General features: G+C 40.3%; 2 protein-coding genes across 6 annotated transcripts in view; one reads left to right on the top strand and one right to left on the bottom strand.

Annotated features, from left to right (window-relative positions):
• NME7 (NME/NM23 family member 7) overlaps nucleotides 1-11,429 on the bottom strand; it is a 249,687-nt gene extending 238,258 nt beyond the window's left edge. For 3 of the 4 annotated variants that reach the window (XM_088845487.1, XM_088845489.1, XM_088845488.1), the window contains exon 1: nucleotides 11,307-11,429. In XM_088845487.1, coding sequence (XP_088701613.1) covers nucleotides 11,307-11,309 — 3 coding nt within the window. In that variant the 5' untranslated portion in view covers nucleotides 11,310-11,429. The remainder of the gene's footprint in view (nucleotides 1-11,306) is intronic. The other variant, XM_088845490.1, reaches the window with a different exon arrangement.
• A 334-nt stretch (nucleotides 11,430-11,763) lies between these two features.
• BLZF1 (basic leucine zipper nuclear factor 1) overlaps nucleotides 11,764-15,209 on the top strand; it is a 28,288-nt gene continuing 24,842 nt past the window's right edge. For both annotated transcript variants that reach the window (XR_016039632.1, XM_055419696.2), the window contains exons 1-2: nucleotides 11,764-11,920; nucleotides 12,734-12,810. Coding sequence is in view for 1 of the 2 variants with exons in the window: in XM_055419696.2 (XP_055275671.1) it covers nucleotides 12,780-12,810 (31 nt within the window). In the remaining variant the exon portion in view is untranslated. The remainder of the gene's footprint in view (nucleotides 11,921-12,733; nucleotides 12,811-15,209) is intronic.

The following is a 15,209-nucleotide window of genomic DNA, read 5'->3' as shown; positions in this document are numbered from 1 at the left end:
AAAAAAGTCAGTATGACCTGAAGGTGGTGGGAGAGGGGCAGATAAGGTGGGAGGGCATCCTCTGCCATTGTGGAGGCCCTAACCCCACTGTGACCCTTTTAGCAATTTAGACACATCCTAGAATGTTATTTTTATATCACCTTCTCTCTCCTGTGCTCCCTCTTCTATCTTCTGCTCTTTTTACCTCTAGGGAAAATGCCAATAGCGCTGAGTGCCAAGCCTGTTCCTTAGCAGACCTGGGGCTTTTACACAAATCAGAAAAAGTTGTGCTTTCCTTGGAACATTTTCCATCATCTATTAGAAAAATAAACATATCTGCAATTCACTCAGTTGTAGAGTGCACCGTGCACAGAAGAACTGCAGTGGCCCTGGCTACCGATACAGAGAAGTGTTGCTCTTCACAAACCCAACTGGTTCCATGTTTCCTCTGTTTCAAATACTGAATGCTACAGATGCGAAACATACATGAAGCTTTGCAAACATCACAATTATTACTATTGAGCATTAACTACGGTTGGCTACTGATTCTATTAGCTTTATCCTCATGTGGAAAGGAATGAGTCTGAGTATTTTGGAGTATCAGTCATTGGAGAAAATACTACATACATGCTCAAGTGACGCAGATTCAAAAGGCTATAAGCAAAAATGTACTTCTATAAAAGCGGCAAAAGTCTTAACTCTATCAGCCAGTGTTAGACGTACTGATCATCAGAGAGTCTATCTGAAGAGATACATATTAGGATAATCCTCCCTACTGTTTGGAAAAGTTTTTGCCTACATTATTTCATGTGACTCCTGCATTATTTTAAATTTAGTAGTTTACTGTTTGGGGCTTCTTTTAAACAGGGCAAAGGATATTTTGGTGAAGTAACAGATTCTTCAAAGAAGCCACTTTCAATTTTAATCCCCAAGAAGGCCCTTCTTTTCATCATCTAGGTTTCAGTTTCCTAATTTATAAAAAGGAAAAGTGTGTGTCTTCATGAGAAATAATCCGTGATACTGCGTTCTTTCCAGATGAACGGTATTTGTATACCATATCAATAAAATTAAAATTAATGAGCAACTAATAATATCCATAAAACTATCATTCCCCCAGAAAAATGTATCCAGTGGTGAAGGAGCGCCACCTAATGTTCAATGTGGATTTCAACATATCCAGGCCACGCAGCCATTTGATAAACACCCCTCAGTCAGACAGCCCTGTAATTCTGTATTGAACCATGGTCATTTTGCAGAGGCCATAACTATGAATTATGAATTATGACTTTTTGAAGAAAATTTGTATCACGCATATGCTCTAGAAATTGAGTTTTCAAAAAGGAAGAGTCTTCACATCTCTCTATAGTTATGAAAAAAAAGAAGAAGAAATTTATTCCTAAAAAATTTAAACACCATGACCCCAGTTGCAGCAGACGAGAAACAGTTCAGGTTTCCAGGCTAAACAGGTTCAAATCAGGGCCCAGCCACTCAACAGCAGTATAACTTTGGGTGTCTTTTAACACTGAGACTGTTTCCCTACATGAAAAGAACTTTAGTAGGCCTAAAATAAATGATTGATATTAGTTACTAAGAAAAGAAGATTTCCCATTCTGATTTATAAGCTAATAAGTTAACTTAGTTTTCACTAGATCCCCTTTCAGTCATCAGGGCTTTAAGAAATATTTTAATGAAAAGACAACACATGCCAGGTCAACAATTTCATTTCTCTCTAATTGCTCCCATAAAAAGGACCTAATCTGAGCTTTTTTTTGATACTTCCCCCAACTAGTCCCAAGTAGATTTAAAGCATATATTTTTTTAATCACTGAAGAAATGATCAGGTTCAAACAACAACTCTTATGAAAGAAGAAAAACATCCACTGAATTCTCTTCATTTGCTTTCTAACATCTAACATATTACATTCATGTGTGCTCAGTCATATCTGACTCTTTGAAACCCCATGGATTGTAGCCTGCCAGGCTTCTCTGTCCATGGAATTTCCCAGGCAAGAATACTGAAGTGGGTTGTCATTTCCTGTTCCAGGGAATTTTAAAAATTATTGTTTTGAATTGTCTAAAACCCCATTATGTGACATATGGGGTTTTAAACAATTCAAAACAATAATTATTTTAAATCCTGTTAAACAATTTCAAGAACATCTTTCTCATGACATTAAAGAAAGGAAGGGATTAATCTAGTATATGTGTGTATGTGTATATGTGTTTGTAAAATAATCTTTTTTTAAAATCTTTGGATTAATATCATCAAACTTCATTAATCTACCTTTGCAGTTCTCCAAAATTAAGTTTCTTTTGAGCCTAACCCTCCTTCCGTTTCATATTACAGATTTATTGTTTGTAGAAGTGACAATTTAGTTGTAACAGATAGGAACAGTCTCATGACAGCTCAGTGTATTAATTAGGAAGGTCTTTCAAGCACAGCATTACTGAGGACCTTCATGGACCAGGCCTAGGAATGTCAAGGAGCATAGTAAATAAACCCTGCTCTCCAGGAGCTCACTCTCCTCAGCTCTCCTCTGAGAGCCAGAAGGCAGATTACAGAGGTAAATTCCCAGTGCATGTCTCTGAAAGTGGACGGAGCCCCTTCTTCACCAGCACTGTCTTCCCAGAAGACAGGCCTGCAGGAAGGAGCAGTGGGGACCATGGAAACGGCAGGAAGAGTAGGCAAGTCAGAGATGTGGCTACTTCTCCCTCTCTCTTTCTCATGGCCTTGGAGATTTCTCTCTTTTCTCTCCTGGATTTTAGATGTCTGTCCCTCTCCCTCTCTCTGGGTCCTGCATTTCTTTCTCTCCCTCTCTATCTCTTCACTTTGGATAGCTTTCTTTCCTAGGGAAATAAAAAGGATATTTAGGAAAATAAAGAATGCAAAGGGATATAAGTCAAACAGTGTAAAAAAGGATCACAAAACAGAACTAAAGTTGCTATCCTAATACTTACTGATATGGTATTGACTAAATAAAGCTTGTAATTCCTTCCTTACTTAAGAAATTAGAGGACTTTCTTGGTGGTCCAGTGTTAAAATCTGCCTGCCAATGCAGGGGACATGGGTTCAATCCTTGGTCCGGAAAGATTCACGTGCCCTGAGGGTAACTAAGCCCATATACCACAACTACGGAGCCTCCAAGCCTAGAGCCCGTGCTCCACAAGTGAAGCCACCAAGTGAAAAGGTTGTGCCCCACCACTAGTGAGTACTCCCCACTTGCTGCAACTAGAGAAAGCAGCAATGAAGACCCAGAGTAGAGAAAAACAAATAAAATATTTTAAAAAACAGAAATTAGAACTAATGCAGCATGGAGTCAGTCACATCTACATCCAGACATGCATAAAACATCTAGACAGGAGCACGGTGTGGCAGCAAGAAGAGCTTGCTGAGCAAGAAATCACTTGAACCTCTGAGTACTTCCTAACTTGAGCTTCCCCATCTACAAAATTTGGATGTAAGACTAAATCAGTGGTTCACAAGCATTTTACTTTTTTTCACCAAAACTTACAGTAATAACTATAAATTTCACCAAAACCAGTACACACACACACCCCCCACAAATGAAGAAAAGTTCTATCAAACAATTCTTATCCTCCAGAATGTGCAATGTACTGATACGTTACACTTTTGTAAAAGCTAATCGCTATTCACAGTTTAGAGTTCACAATCCACCAACAGGCCTCAACCTCAGTTTCAGAAACAAAAGTCTCTTTCAGCTCTAAGGATTTATGATTTCGTACCACACAGAGCTTATATGATCTGGCCTCAGGCTACCTTTCAACATTTCTGCTCTTTTCTCCTTCACCCTCTCTGCTCCAATCTTACTGGCCTTCTTGCTCATCCCTGCAGGCTCCCACCTCAGAATCTTCATCCTTGGTATTCCCTCTGTCTGGACTGCTCCACTGCTAGGATTACCAGGGTTCTCTAAAAATCACTGCATTCAGCTTTCTGCTCAAATGTTAGCAAGCAAGATAAGCTTCCCTGACCACCCAGTAAATACCAGTAGAAAGAATACTACTTTATCCACTCCTTTTTCCCATAATCTAATTTTTCAGTGCATTTATCAATAATTAACACTACATTACATGTTTCTTTTTTAATTGTGTGACTCCCCATCCTTTGCCAGACATTGCTACATCCTGGGTGCCTAGAACACTATCTGGGAAATAATAGGAACTTAAAAGTCATTGTTGAATGAGTTAATGAATCTAGCGTTCTCTCAGAATAAAACAGCTGACCTTATGGCTCAGCTGATAAAGAATCTGCCTGCAATGTGGGAGACCTCAGTTCGATCCCTGGGTTGGGAAGATCCCCTGGAGAAGAGAACGGCTATCCACTCCAGTATTCTGGCCTGAAGAATTCCATGGGGTCGCAAAGAGTCAAACACGACTTAGCGACTTTCACCTCACTGTTTTGAGTTTGTCAAATCCATGTCCATTGAGTCGGTGATGCTATCTAACCATCTCATCCTCTGCTGTCTCTTTATCTTTTTGCCTTCAATCTACCAAAGGGACTCGCAGGGAAATTCAGTGGAAAGTCAACTTTCCTTCTTTTCTACTATCTTTGCAGAGCATTATTCTTCTTCCTTGAATGTCTGGACTTCTCTGCTCTCTACAGATTTTGATCTTCCTCCTCACACACAATTTCTATCTCTAAAGGACACTCTGAATTAGTTTAGACTCTTAAATGCCTTAAACAATGGAAAACATTATGTAAACATCAGGCACTATCATTATTGAAATTGCAGCTGTGCAATGCTTTATCAGGAGCAGGTAAAGAATCCACCTGCAATGCAGGAGACCCAGGTTCAATCCTTTGATCAGGAAGAGCCCATGGAGAAGGAAATGGCAACCCACTCCAGTATTCTTGCTTGGTAAATCCCATGGACAGAAGAGCCTGACAGCCTATAGTCCATGGGATCACAAGAGTCAGACATGACTTAGTGACTAAACCACCAAGATGAAAAATGGTGAAGAAGGGGAGAGGAACCAGAGTAACTGTAGGTGCTACTCTGGGTCAGATAGACTAGGAAAGCTTCTCCCATGAGGTGTAAAGCTAACTAATCTTGTTTCTAATTGACACTCCTACCTACTGATTAGTCTCTCCTTTCTTCCTATACTCACTAGGTCTCTATCTCAACACCTGTCAATAACAACAAAAGTTAATAAAAACAGTTAACGTGTATTGGAAGCTTACAACGGATAGAGCATTAAGCTAAGCCCTTTATCTCATTTAATCATAACAGCATACCTATGAGGGAGCTAGTATGATTATCATGTTCATTTTACAAATGAGGAAATTGAATTCTTCCTAATATTACAATGTTACCGTATATCACGTTGCTCTCCTCCCTGCCTTCCTTCTTCCTCCATGGCAGTGAGCTCCTTAAGACAGAGATCTGGTCTAATTCATCTTTGTATCTCACATTTACAGCAGGGGAGCAGGAACCCAACAGTAGGGCAGAAGGATGAGTTCAAGAGGCTTTGCTCCACTTCTATGTAACTACTTAGTATTTCAGTTTTGGTTCTAAAAATGTTCTGATGATGCATGCCTGACCTATGTGTATAGCGAGAGACAAGATAAATTCTCAAGGCCGTTACTAGATTTTAAAAGGAAATTCTGAGAAAAAAAGGGCTTCCCAGGTGACACTAGTGGTAAAGAAACCCATCTCCCAATGCAGGAGACGTAAGACACACGGGTTCAATTCCTGAGTTGGGAAGATCCCCTGGAGAAGGGAGTGGCAACCCACTCCAGTATTCTTGCCTGAAGAATCCCACAGACAGAGGAGCCTGGCGGGCTATGGTCTATAGCGTCGCAAAGAATTGGACACAACTGAATCGGCTTCTCAAGCATGCACTGAGGAAAACTGAACATGTTATTATAGGGTCCATTCTCCCTTTGGAGATTAAATTTTTAATTAATTATGAAAAATACTCAAATATCTAAGATGCACAAATATTCACCTTTCAGAGATTTGGGTACACACTGCTACTGCTGCTGCTGCTGCTAAGTCACTTCAGTCGTGTCCGACTCTGAGTGACCCCATAGACGGCAGCCCACCAGGCTCCCCCGTCCCTGGGATTCTCCAGGCAAGAACACTAGAGTGGGTTGCCATTTCCTTCTCCAATGATGAAAGTGAAAAGTGAAAGGGAAGTCGCTCAGTCATGTCTGACTCTTAGCGACTCCATGGACTGCAGCCTACCGGGGTTTGCCATCCATGGGATTTTCCAGGCAAGAGTACTGGAGTGGGGTGCCACTGCCTTCTCCTGAGTACACACAGTAATACTCAATAAACTACTTAATGAGCAAGATGGTTTAATAAAAATGATAGACCCGTACTTGCCACTAGATGGAGGGATTTCCCATTTTTCCAAAGCCCTAATTCTGAGCCTCTATAGCAAGAATCAGATTAGACCTGAAAAGGGCTCCTACATATAGTTTCACAATCAAATCATTGCATAGTAAAATTTCAAGACTACCAGTAATAAAAGTAAATGTTCCCAGCTAATCCATTTAAGTTGGACAGAAATTTATGGATCTCAAGATCTGCTGCTGCTGCTCAGTCACTTCAGTCGTCTTGAGATCCATAAATTTCTGTCCAAATTAAATACTTGCTAAATACATATCATTCATGCTTAGCTGTCTCTTCCCCAAAAGTTTGTTGTTGTTTAGTTCCAAAGTTGTGTCCAACTCTTTTGCAACCCCGTGGACTGTAACCCACCAGGCCCCTCTGTCCATGGGATTTCCCAGACAAGAATACTGGAATGTGTTGCCATTTCCTACTCCAGGGGATCTTCCTGACCCAGGGATGGAACTCCTGTCTCCATGTCTTCTGCACTGCAGGGGGATTCTTTACCACTGAGCCACCAGGGAAGCCCCAAAAGTACATGAGAGCTATGAAACGCTTCAAGAACTATACCTGCCATCTCCCATCCCCTCCCTTTACCCTGACCTTTTATTATTTCCTTAGGAAAATGAATCTATAACAGTAATTGAGGACGATGAAATTTAATATATAAATGGAAAAAAATTTAATATCCACAAAATTGAATAGTAACACCACAAAGCATGCCTTTGTACTATATCAAGTTAGAGGTTAAGAGAAATAGGCACACTGGCACACTGCTGTGTGTGTGTTAGTTGCTCAGGCACGCCTGACTCTTTTGCAACCCCATGGACTATAACCCTCCAGGTTCCTCTGTCCATGGAATTCTCCAGGCAAGAATACTGGAGTGGATAGCCATTCCTTTCTCCAGGGGATCTTCCCAAGCCAGAGATCAAACCCAGGTCTGCTGCACTGCATGCAGATTCTTTACCATCTGAGCCACCACGGAAGCCTGCAGCACACTGATTGTAGAGTACAAATGGGTAATATTTGGAATTATCTTCTCCATTCTCTGTATACACAAAAGTAAATAAATTGATGACTCGAGTATATTCTTTATCTTATCTTAAACAGCATGTTTGGGAGACAACCTTAACTACAGTTGCCTATCTCTGCTTCATGAGATAAAGGTGGTTCTAAAATCTGAAACCTGAACCCAATTCTGCTACTAGAAGCTACAACAGTAACAAACCAGATGCAGATAATTTAACTGCAATGACCAGGAAGCCATACCAGGAAACAAGCTCCATTCTCAGCTGCTTATAGCAACCATCAGCTTTGACAGAGTACAGATGCCTGTGGCCAGACTGAACAGAGAAAGGACACCTGTTTCTTTTTCTGAAGGCCTACTCTTTCTCATAAAGGACTGACAGAAAGTGATGTAAAAGAAAGATCTGGATGCAGAAACTTGAAAATTCTACTCTACTCAATTTTACGCTTTCACTAAATTCAGAGTTTTTCCTACCACACAATAAGATTGTCACTAGTTCCAAGGAGGAAGGAATCTGCATCCCTTGAGATTTCAACTATTTTGCCATTTATAGTGTGTATTGCTCAAAGGATATTATATCGTGAACTTTGTGGATCATGACGTACAGTAAGAAATATATTCTACATCATTATCCAGTATACACAACACGCATAGAATTTTTTTTAAAGTTTCATGAAATACATGCATTAAATACAGTAAAAGTCTACTTCATGTGTTTTCTTTTTTAATGTTGGCTACATACCACGAATTAATTTCATGACCCAATAACGGGTTACAACTGTAGTTTGCAAGACACTGCTGAACTACGTTCTTGTGGCTTACCCTTTGCCTACCTCTCTACTGGCATCTCATGCTATTCTCTACAGTACTCCCCCAACACCGCTTCACAATCTAATTTCTATTATTTGTTCACATTAAACCTTAAGGTCAGAGCTCAAAGCTCTTTTGATCTTGTTGTTGGTACAATCTAGAACCTTCCCTCAGATCACTGCACCTTAATATTCAGACTTCAAGACAAAAGTCACTCCCTCAGAGGAGCCTTCACTGACCACCCAATCTGAAACAGCCACCACACACACCTCCAGCCAGCACAGAGAGTGCAGGGAGGAGTTTACTGCTCTTAGGGTTGGTGGAAAATCTGAATGGCAGGCACCAAAAAACAGTATTTTGCAAATGTCATTTTTCATCTCCTTATGCCACTGTACAGGCTTCCCTGGTGGCTCAATGATAAAGAATTCAACTGAATTGCAGGAGATGTGGGTTCAGCCCCTGGGTCAGGAATATTCCCTGGAAAAGGAAATGGCAACCCACTCCAGTATTCTTGCCTGGGAAATCCCATGGACAGAGAAGCCTGGCGGATAACTGAGTCCATAGGGTTGCAAAGAGCTGGACACAACTGAGTGTCTGAGCACATACTTCAGCTGTCACAGAAAAGCTAAATAGAATAAATTTTGAGGAGAAATTACTGGATTTGGCACTTAAAAAGCCATTCAAAATTTAAGCAAGAACAACTTCATGATATCAACAACCTCAGATATGCAGATGATACCACCCCAGTAGCAGAAAGCAAAGAGGAACTAATAAGCCTCTTGATGAAGGTGAAAGAGGAGAGTGAAAAAGTTGGTGTAAAATTTAACATTCAAAAACTAAGATCATGGCATCCAGTCCCCTCGCTTCATGGCAAATAGATGGGGAACAAATGGAAAGAGTGGCAGATTTTCTTTTCTTGGGCTCCAGAATCACTACAGAGGGTGATGACAGCCACAGAATTAAAACAAGCTTGCTCCTTTGAAGAAAAGCTATAACAAACCTAGACAACATATTAAGAAGCAGAGGCATCACTTTGCTAACAAAGGTTCATATAGTCAAAGGTATGGTTTTTCCGGTAGTCATGGATAAATGTGAGAGTTGAACCATAAAGAAGGCTGCATATACAAGAACTGATGCTTTTGAACTATTGTGCTGGAGAAGACTCATGAGAATCCCTTGGACTGCAAGATCAGACCAATCAATCCTAAAGGAAGTCAGTCCTGAATATTCATTGGAAGGACTGATGCTGAAGCTGAAGCTCCAATATTTTGGCCACCTGATGCAAAGAGCAAACTCACTGGAAAAGACCCTCATGCTGGGAAAGATTAAGGGCAGCAGGAGAAGAGGGTGACAGGATGAGATGGTCGGATGGCATCATTGACTCAATAAGCATGAGTTTGAGTAAACTCTGGGAGACACTGAAGGACAAGGAAGCCTGGCGTGCTGCAGTCCATGGGGTTGCAGAGTCAGACATGACTTAGTGACTGAACAACTTCACGAAGCTGTTAGAGAGGAATTCAGACAACAGAGTTTTGAGGATGCAAGTGAACAAGCAGAATTTGCTAAAAATGGAAGTACTATGCTTTCCAGCAGCTTACTGATAGGTGGGGAGAACAGATAAACACAAGATGGGGAATGGGCTTTTGTTTTATTTCATTTTCTTGAGATGTATGACATAGATACTGAGGAGAAGGAAATGGAGAGGAGGAGGCTGAAAGTACAGGAAAGAAGAACGAAAACCTGAAGCAAAAAGTCCTGTAAGGAGTGGGAGGGAATAAGATTTAGAGAAAAATGAAAGCATTATCCTTCAACACCTGTTTCTATAAACTAGAAGCAAAAGACCCAATGATGGGTAAAAATAAATATCAATATATAGGTTGGAGGCTTGGGGTTAAAAAATTTTACCGTTAGACTCTGTCATCTGGTTTTATATAGAGGGAAAAGGGACAGGGTTTTTTAAAGTGAAGATTTGGAAAGGGATTGGAAGGAGGAGGGCAGAGACAGACTGGGGTAATAAAATGGGTTGCTGAGTAGTAGTGGAGAAAGAAGGGGTAATGGGAGAGTCTCTGATGTTAAGTTCATAACTAAATTCATCTGACAATGGACATCCTTCTATCCTCCAGTTCCTTATTTGTAAATGTTTAAAATATTTGGCTATTAAGTGAATACACTAGAACCCTGGTGTTTTCAAACGTGTGACTGAATTAAAATCATCTACAGGCCTTTAAAAATTCAAATATGGAGCCCTATTCCTATTTATTCAGAATTTCTAGGGATGAAGCTCTAGCAAGTGAATTTTCTATAAATGATCTCCAAGTGATCTTGAGGGGCATTCTTATTAAAAAGCACAGAACTAGAAGGTAATTAACTGGCTAGAAGAGAACTAATGCAAAATACAGCTATTACTAAATGGCCCTTAAATAGGGTATGCGACAGTGGTTGACCACTCAAGAAAGCAAAGACTTCAGAATAAAAGGATATTCAGATCAGTAATGAGAAAGTAGGGCTTCCCAGGTTGCGCTACTGTTAAAAGAACCTGCCTGCCAATGCAGGAGACTAGAGAGACATGGATTCGATCCCTGGGTGGGGAAGATCCCCTAGAAAAGGAAATAGCAACCCAGATCCAGTATTCTTGACTGGGAAATCCCATGGACAGAGGAGCCTGGCGAGCTACAGTCCTTGGGGTCACTGATGAGTCAGACACGACTGAGCGCACACAGAAAGACACACACACACACGCCAATGAGAAAGTAACATACACACCACAACATAGTGTTAAATGAAGCGCGTTAACGTGAAGCTGAGAGCTTGAAGAAAAAAATGATTAAAAATAAAAACATTTTACACGTCTGTTCGAAACAATGTCTCACCTCAAACTGTTAGACTCAGTGTCTTACCCCTAAACTTTCTGTCACATCACTCTCAAGGCTTAGCAGTACAAAAGTGGGATTCATGGTGCTACAAAAAAACAGGAAAAACAAGAAAACTGCAGGGACGGCGCCTGGAAAGGGAGGAAAAGAAAAGGAGGTGAAGAGAGAAGGGACGCGAACTCCTCTCAGGGCCCAGACGCCCCAGGACTTGGGATGCGACGTATACACGACCCCGGAGCCTTTCTTCTGGCCTCGCCTAGCACTCACCATAGCCTCAGGATCTTAGCACGAGGAAACAGGTATCTTTTCAACAGGAACGAACCAGCACCAACGCCGGGTTACTCCGGCAACAAAGCCCCGCCTACTGCCGGACTCCAGCCGGGCCGCCAGTGGCCCGCCCCTTCGTCCCTATTGGCTAAGAGTAAACGCACCTCCGCCCACTCGGTCGACAGTACTGCCTTTTCACTCCGTCGCCTAGGGTAACGGAACACCGCCTACCTCTTTCCCTGATCGTCACTTCCGTTAGTTGACAGGTAATCGGAAGTTGAAGCTACTACGTGGCTAACGTCCAAATAATCTACATTTTTTAATAGGAGTTTATCCAGTTTTCACTTACTGAAGTCTTACATTATATGTTCTATGTTACTTAAGTTTAAATGCATTGCAGAGTGAGTTGACATTTTTCTTTTGGAAAATTTTCCGGAAACGAAACCCTGAGTAATCGGAAGTGATTACTTGTGAACCGGAAGCTTGATGTCACCAAGGCCTGGGCGGATAGGCTTCAGAATGCTAGATGAGTGCCTGACGTTAAACCAGTGAGATCTGGACGAAGAATCTGTCAAGTGAGGCCCCCTGCAATAGGAAGAGTAAGAATCTGAGAGGTAAGTCCCAGAACGGACTTGTGTAACTAAGACGGAATTTTGGGAACGGACGGCGGTACGAGTTGAAGTTTTGGTGTTGAGCCGCTTTGGATTTAGGGAAAGGTTGCCTGTTGTGCCAGAAAGGCTTGTACCGCCTTTAAGGCCATCCATACATTTCTGAAAGCATATACTATGCCATTTTAATTTTATTACCAAGAAATGCAAATTAAGTTATGAATTTTTTTGTCGCTTGTCAAACATCTGAAGAGAAGCTCCTCTATGATGTATTTAGTGAACAGTGGGTGGTGGTGGTGGTGTTGTTCTTGTTAGAAGCTCGGCCGTGTCCGTTTCTTTGCGATCCCATGGACTGTAGTCCACCAGGCTCCTCTGTCCATGGAGTTCTCCAGGCAAGAATACTGCCATTCCCTTCTCCAGGATTTGGTGAACAAAATAGTGTCAATGATGTCTCGTGAGGACTTAATTAGTTTAACTGCTTTTAAATTCCTGGTGTCCATCAGTGATACAAAAGTCCCTATGTTAACTACAGTACTATTTCTGAGCTAAATTTAAGGACACACATCCGATAATTTAGATTCTACTGGTGATAATTTAGAGTATACAGTGAAATTTGAAAGTCAGTGACCCCTAGTTTTTTTTTAAGATATTTGGTAGCCATAACTATATTACCTTGTGAAAAGGGGCTTTAAGGGCACTTCCAAATGCAAGTTTACTAAATGGAGAAGCAAGTAGAATATCATAATATTAAAATTACAGGGACTTGGTGAGTGTATTTATATGATACTGTTTTAATTCTTTAATTTTATGCATTTTTAGGTTTATCAGTAGAAGTCTTGGGGTGCATTTTCATTGGTGAAAAACAATGACTACTCTTGAAAGCTTAGAAACCAAAGGTAAGTGTTCCTCTTTTGGTGATAATTGTTTTTATTTTTATTTTTATTTTTTTCTTTTTTTTTTTTAAAAAAAGAATTTTATTAAAAAAGCACAAATGCAAAGAAATGAACAGAGGAAAATTTATGCGTCGAACCTGGACTGGTCACTTATGATAATATACATGCTACAATTCCATTCTCTCCAATCATTCCACCTTCACCCTCTCCCACAGAGTCCCAAAGACTGTTCTAAATGCCTATGTCTCTTTTGCAGTCTCTTATACAGGGTTCAGGTTACCATTTTTCTAAATTCCATATATATGCGTTAATATACGGTATTGATGTTCTTCTTTCTGGCTTACTTCACTCTGTATAATTGGCTCCAATTTCATCCACCTCATTAAAACTGATTCAAATGCATTCTTTTTGATGGCTGAGAAATACTCCATTGTGTATATGTACCAAAGCTTTCTTATCCATTCATCTGCAGATGGACATCTAGGTTGCTTCCATGTCCTGGCTATTATAAACAGTGCTGCAATGAACATTGGAGTACATGTGTCTCTTTCAATTCTGGTTTCCTCGGTGTGTATGCCCAGGAGTGCGATCGCTGGATCATATGGCAGTTCTATTTCCAGTTTTCTGAGGAATCTCCACACTGTTCTCCATAGTGGCTATACTAGTTTGCATTCCCACCAATAGTGTAAGAGGGTTCCCTTCTCTCCACACCCTCTCCAGCACTTATTGCATGTAGACTTTTGGATAGCAGCCATTCTGACTGGTGTGAAATGGTATCTCATTGTGGTTTTGATTTGCATTTCTCTGATGATGAGGGATGTTGAGCATTTTTTCATGTGTTTATTAGCCATCTTTATGTCTTCTTTGGAGAAATGTCTGTTTAGTTCTTTGGCCCATTTTTTGATTGGGTCACTTAGTTTTCTGGAATTAAGCTGCAGGAGCTGCTTGTATATTTGGAGATTAATCCTTTATCAGTTGCTTCATTTGCTATTATTGTCTCCCATTCTGAAGGTTGTCTTCTCACCTTGCTTAGAGTTTCCTTTGCTGTGCAGAAGCTTTTGATTTTAATTAGGTCCCATTTGTTTATTTTTGCTTTTATTTCCAATATTCTGGAAGGTGGGTCTTGGAGGATCCTGCTGTGATTTATGTCGGAGAGTGTTTTGCCTACGTTCTCCTCTAGGAGTTTTATAGTTTCTGGTCTTACATTTAGATCTTTAATCCATTTTGAGTTTATTTTGGTGTATGGTGTTAGGAAGTGTTCTAGTTTCATTCTTTTACAAGTGGCTGACCAGTTTTCCCAGCACCACTTGTTAAAGAGACTGTCTTTTCTCCATTTTTTATTCTTGACTCCTTTGTCGAAGATAAGGTGTCCATAGGAGCGTGGGTTTATCTCTGGGCTTTCTATTTTGTTCCATTGATCTATATTTCTGTCTTTATGCCAGTACCATACTGTCTTGATGACTGTGGCTTTGTAGTAGAGCCTGAAGTCCGGCAGGTTAATTCCCCCAGTTCCATTCTTCTTCCTCAAGATTGCTTTGGCTATTCGAGGTTTTTTGTATTTCCATACAAATTGTGAGATTATTTGTTCTAGTTCTGTGAAAAATATTGTTGGTAGCTTGATAGGGATTGCATTGAATGTATAAATTACTTTGGGTAGTATACTCATTTTTACAATATTTATTCTTCCAATCCACGAACACGGTATATTTCTCCATCTATTCATGTCCTCTTTGATTACTTTCACTAGTGTTTTATAGTTTTCTATGTACAAGTCTTTTGTTTCCTTAGGTAGATATATTCCTAAGTATTTAATTGTTTTCATTGCAACAGTGAATGGAATAGTTTCCTTAATTTCTCTTTCTATTTTCTCATTATTAGTGTATAGGAATGCAAGGGATTTCTGTGTGTTGATTTTATATCCTGCAACTTTGCTGTAATCATTGATTAGCTCTAGTAGTTTTCTGGTAGAGTCTTTAGGGTTTTCTGTGTAGAGGATCATGTCATCAGCGAACAGTGAAAGCTTTACTTCTTCTTTTCCAATTTGTATTCCTTTTATGTCTTTTTCTGCTCTGATTGCTGTGGCCAAAACTTCCAGAACTATGTTGAATAGTAGTGGTGAGAGTGGGCACCCTTGTCTTGTTCCTGACTTTAGGGGAAATGCTTTCAGTTTTTCACCATTGAGGATAATGTTTGCTGTGGGTTTGTCATATATAGCTTTTATTATGTTGAGGTATGTCCCTTCAATTCCCACTTTCTGGAGAGTTTTTATCAAAAATGGATGTTGAATTTTGTCAAAGGCTTTCTCTGCATCTATTGAGATAATCATATGATTTTTATTTTTCAGTTTGTTAATGTGGTGTATTACGTTGATTGATTTGCGTATATTGAAGAATCCTTGCATA

Source organism: Moschus berezovskii, chromosome 17 (assembly GCF_049115385.1).
Source record: "Moschus berezovskii isolate FMDL1 chromosome 17, NW_MosBer_1.0, whole genome shotgun sequence".
In the NCBI taxonomy this organism is placed as follows: domain Eukaryota; kingdom Metazoa; phylum Chordata; class Mammalia; order Artiodactyla; family Moschidae; genus Moschus; species Moschus berezovskii.
This window is presented reverse-complemented; position numbering and strand designations above follow the sequence as displayed.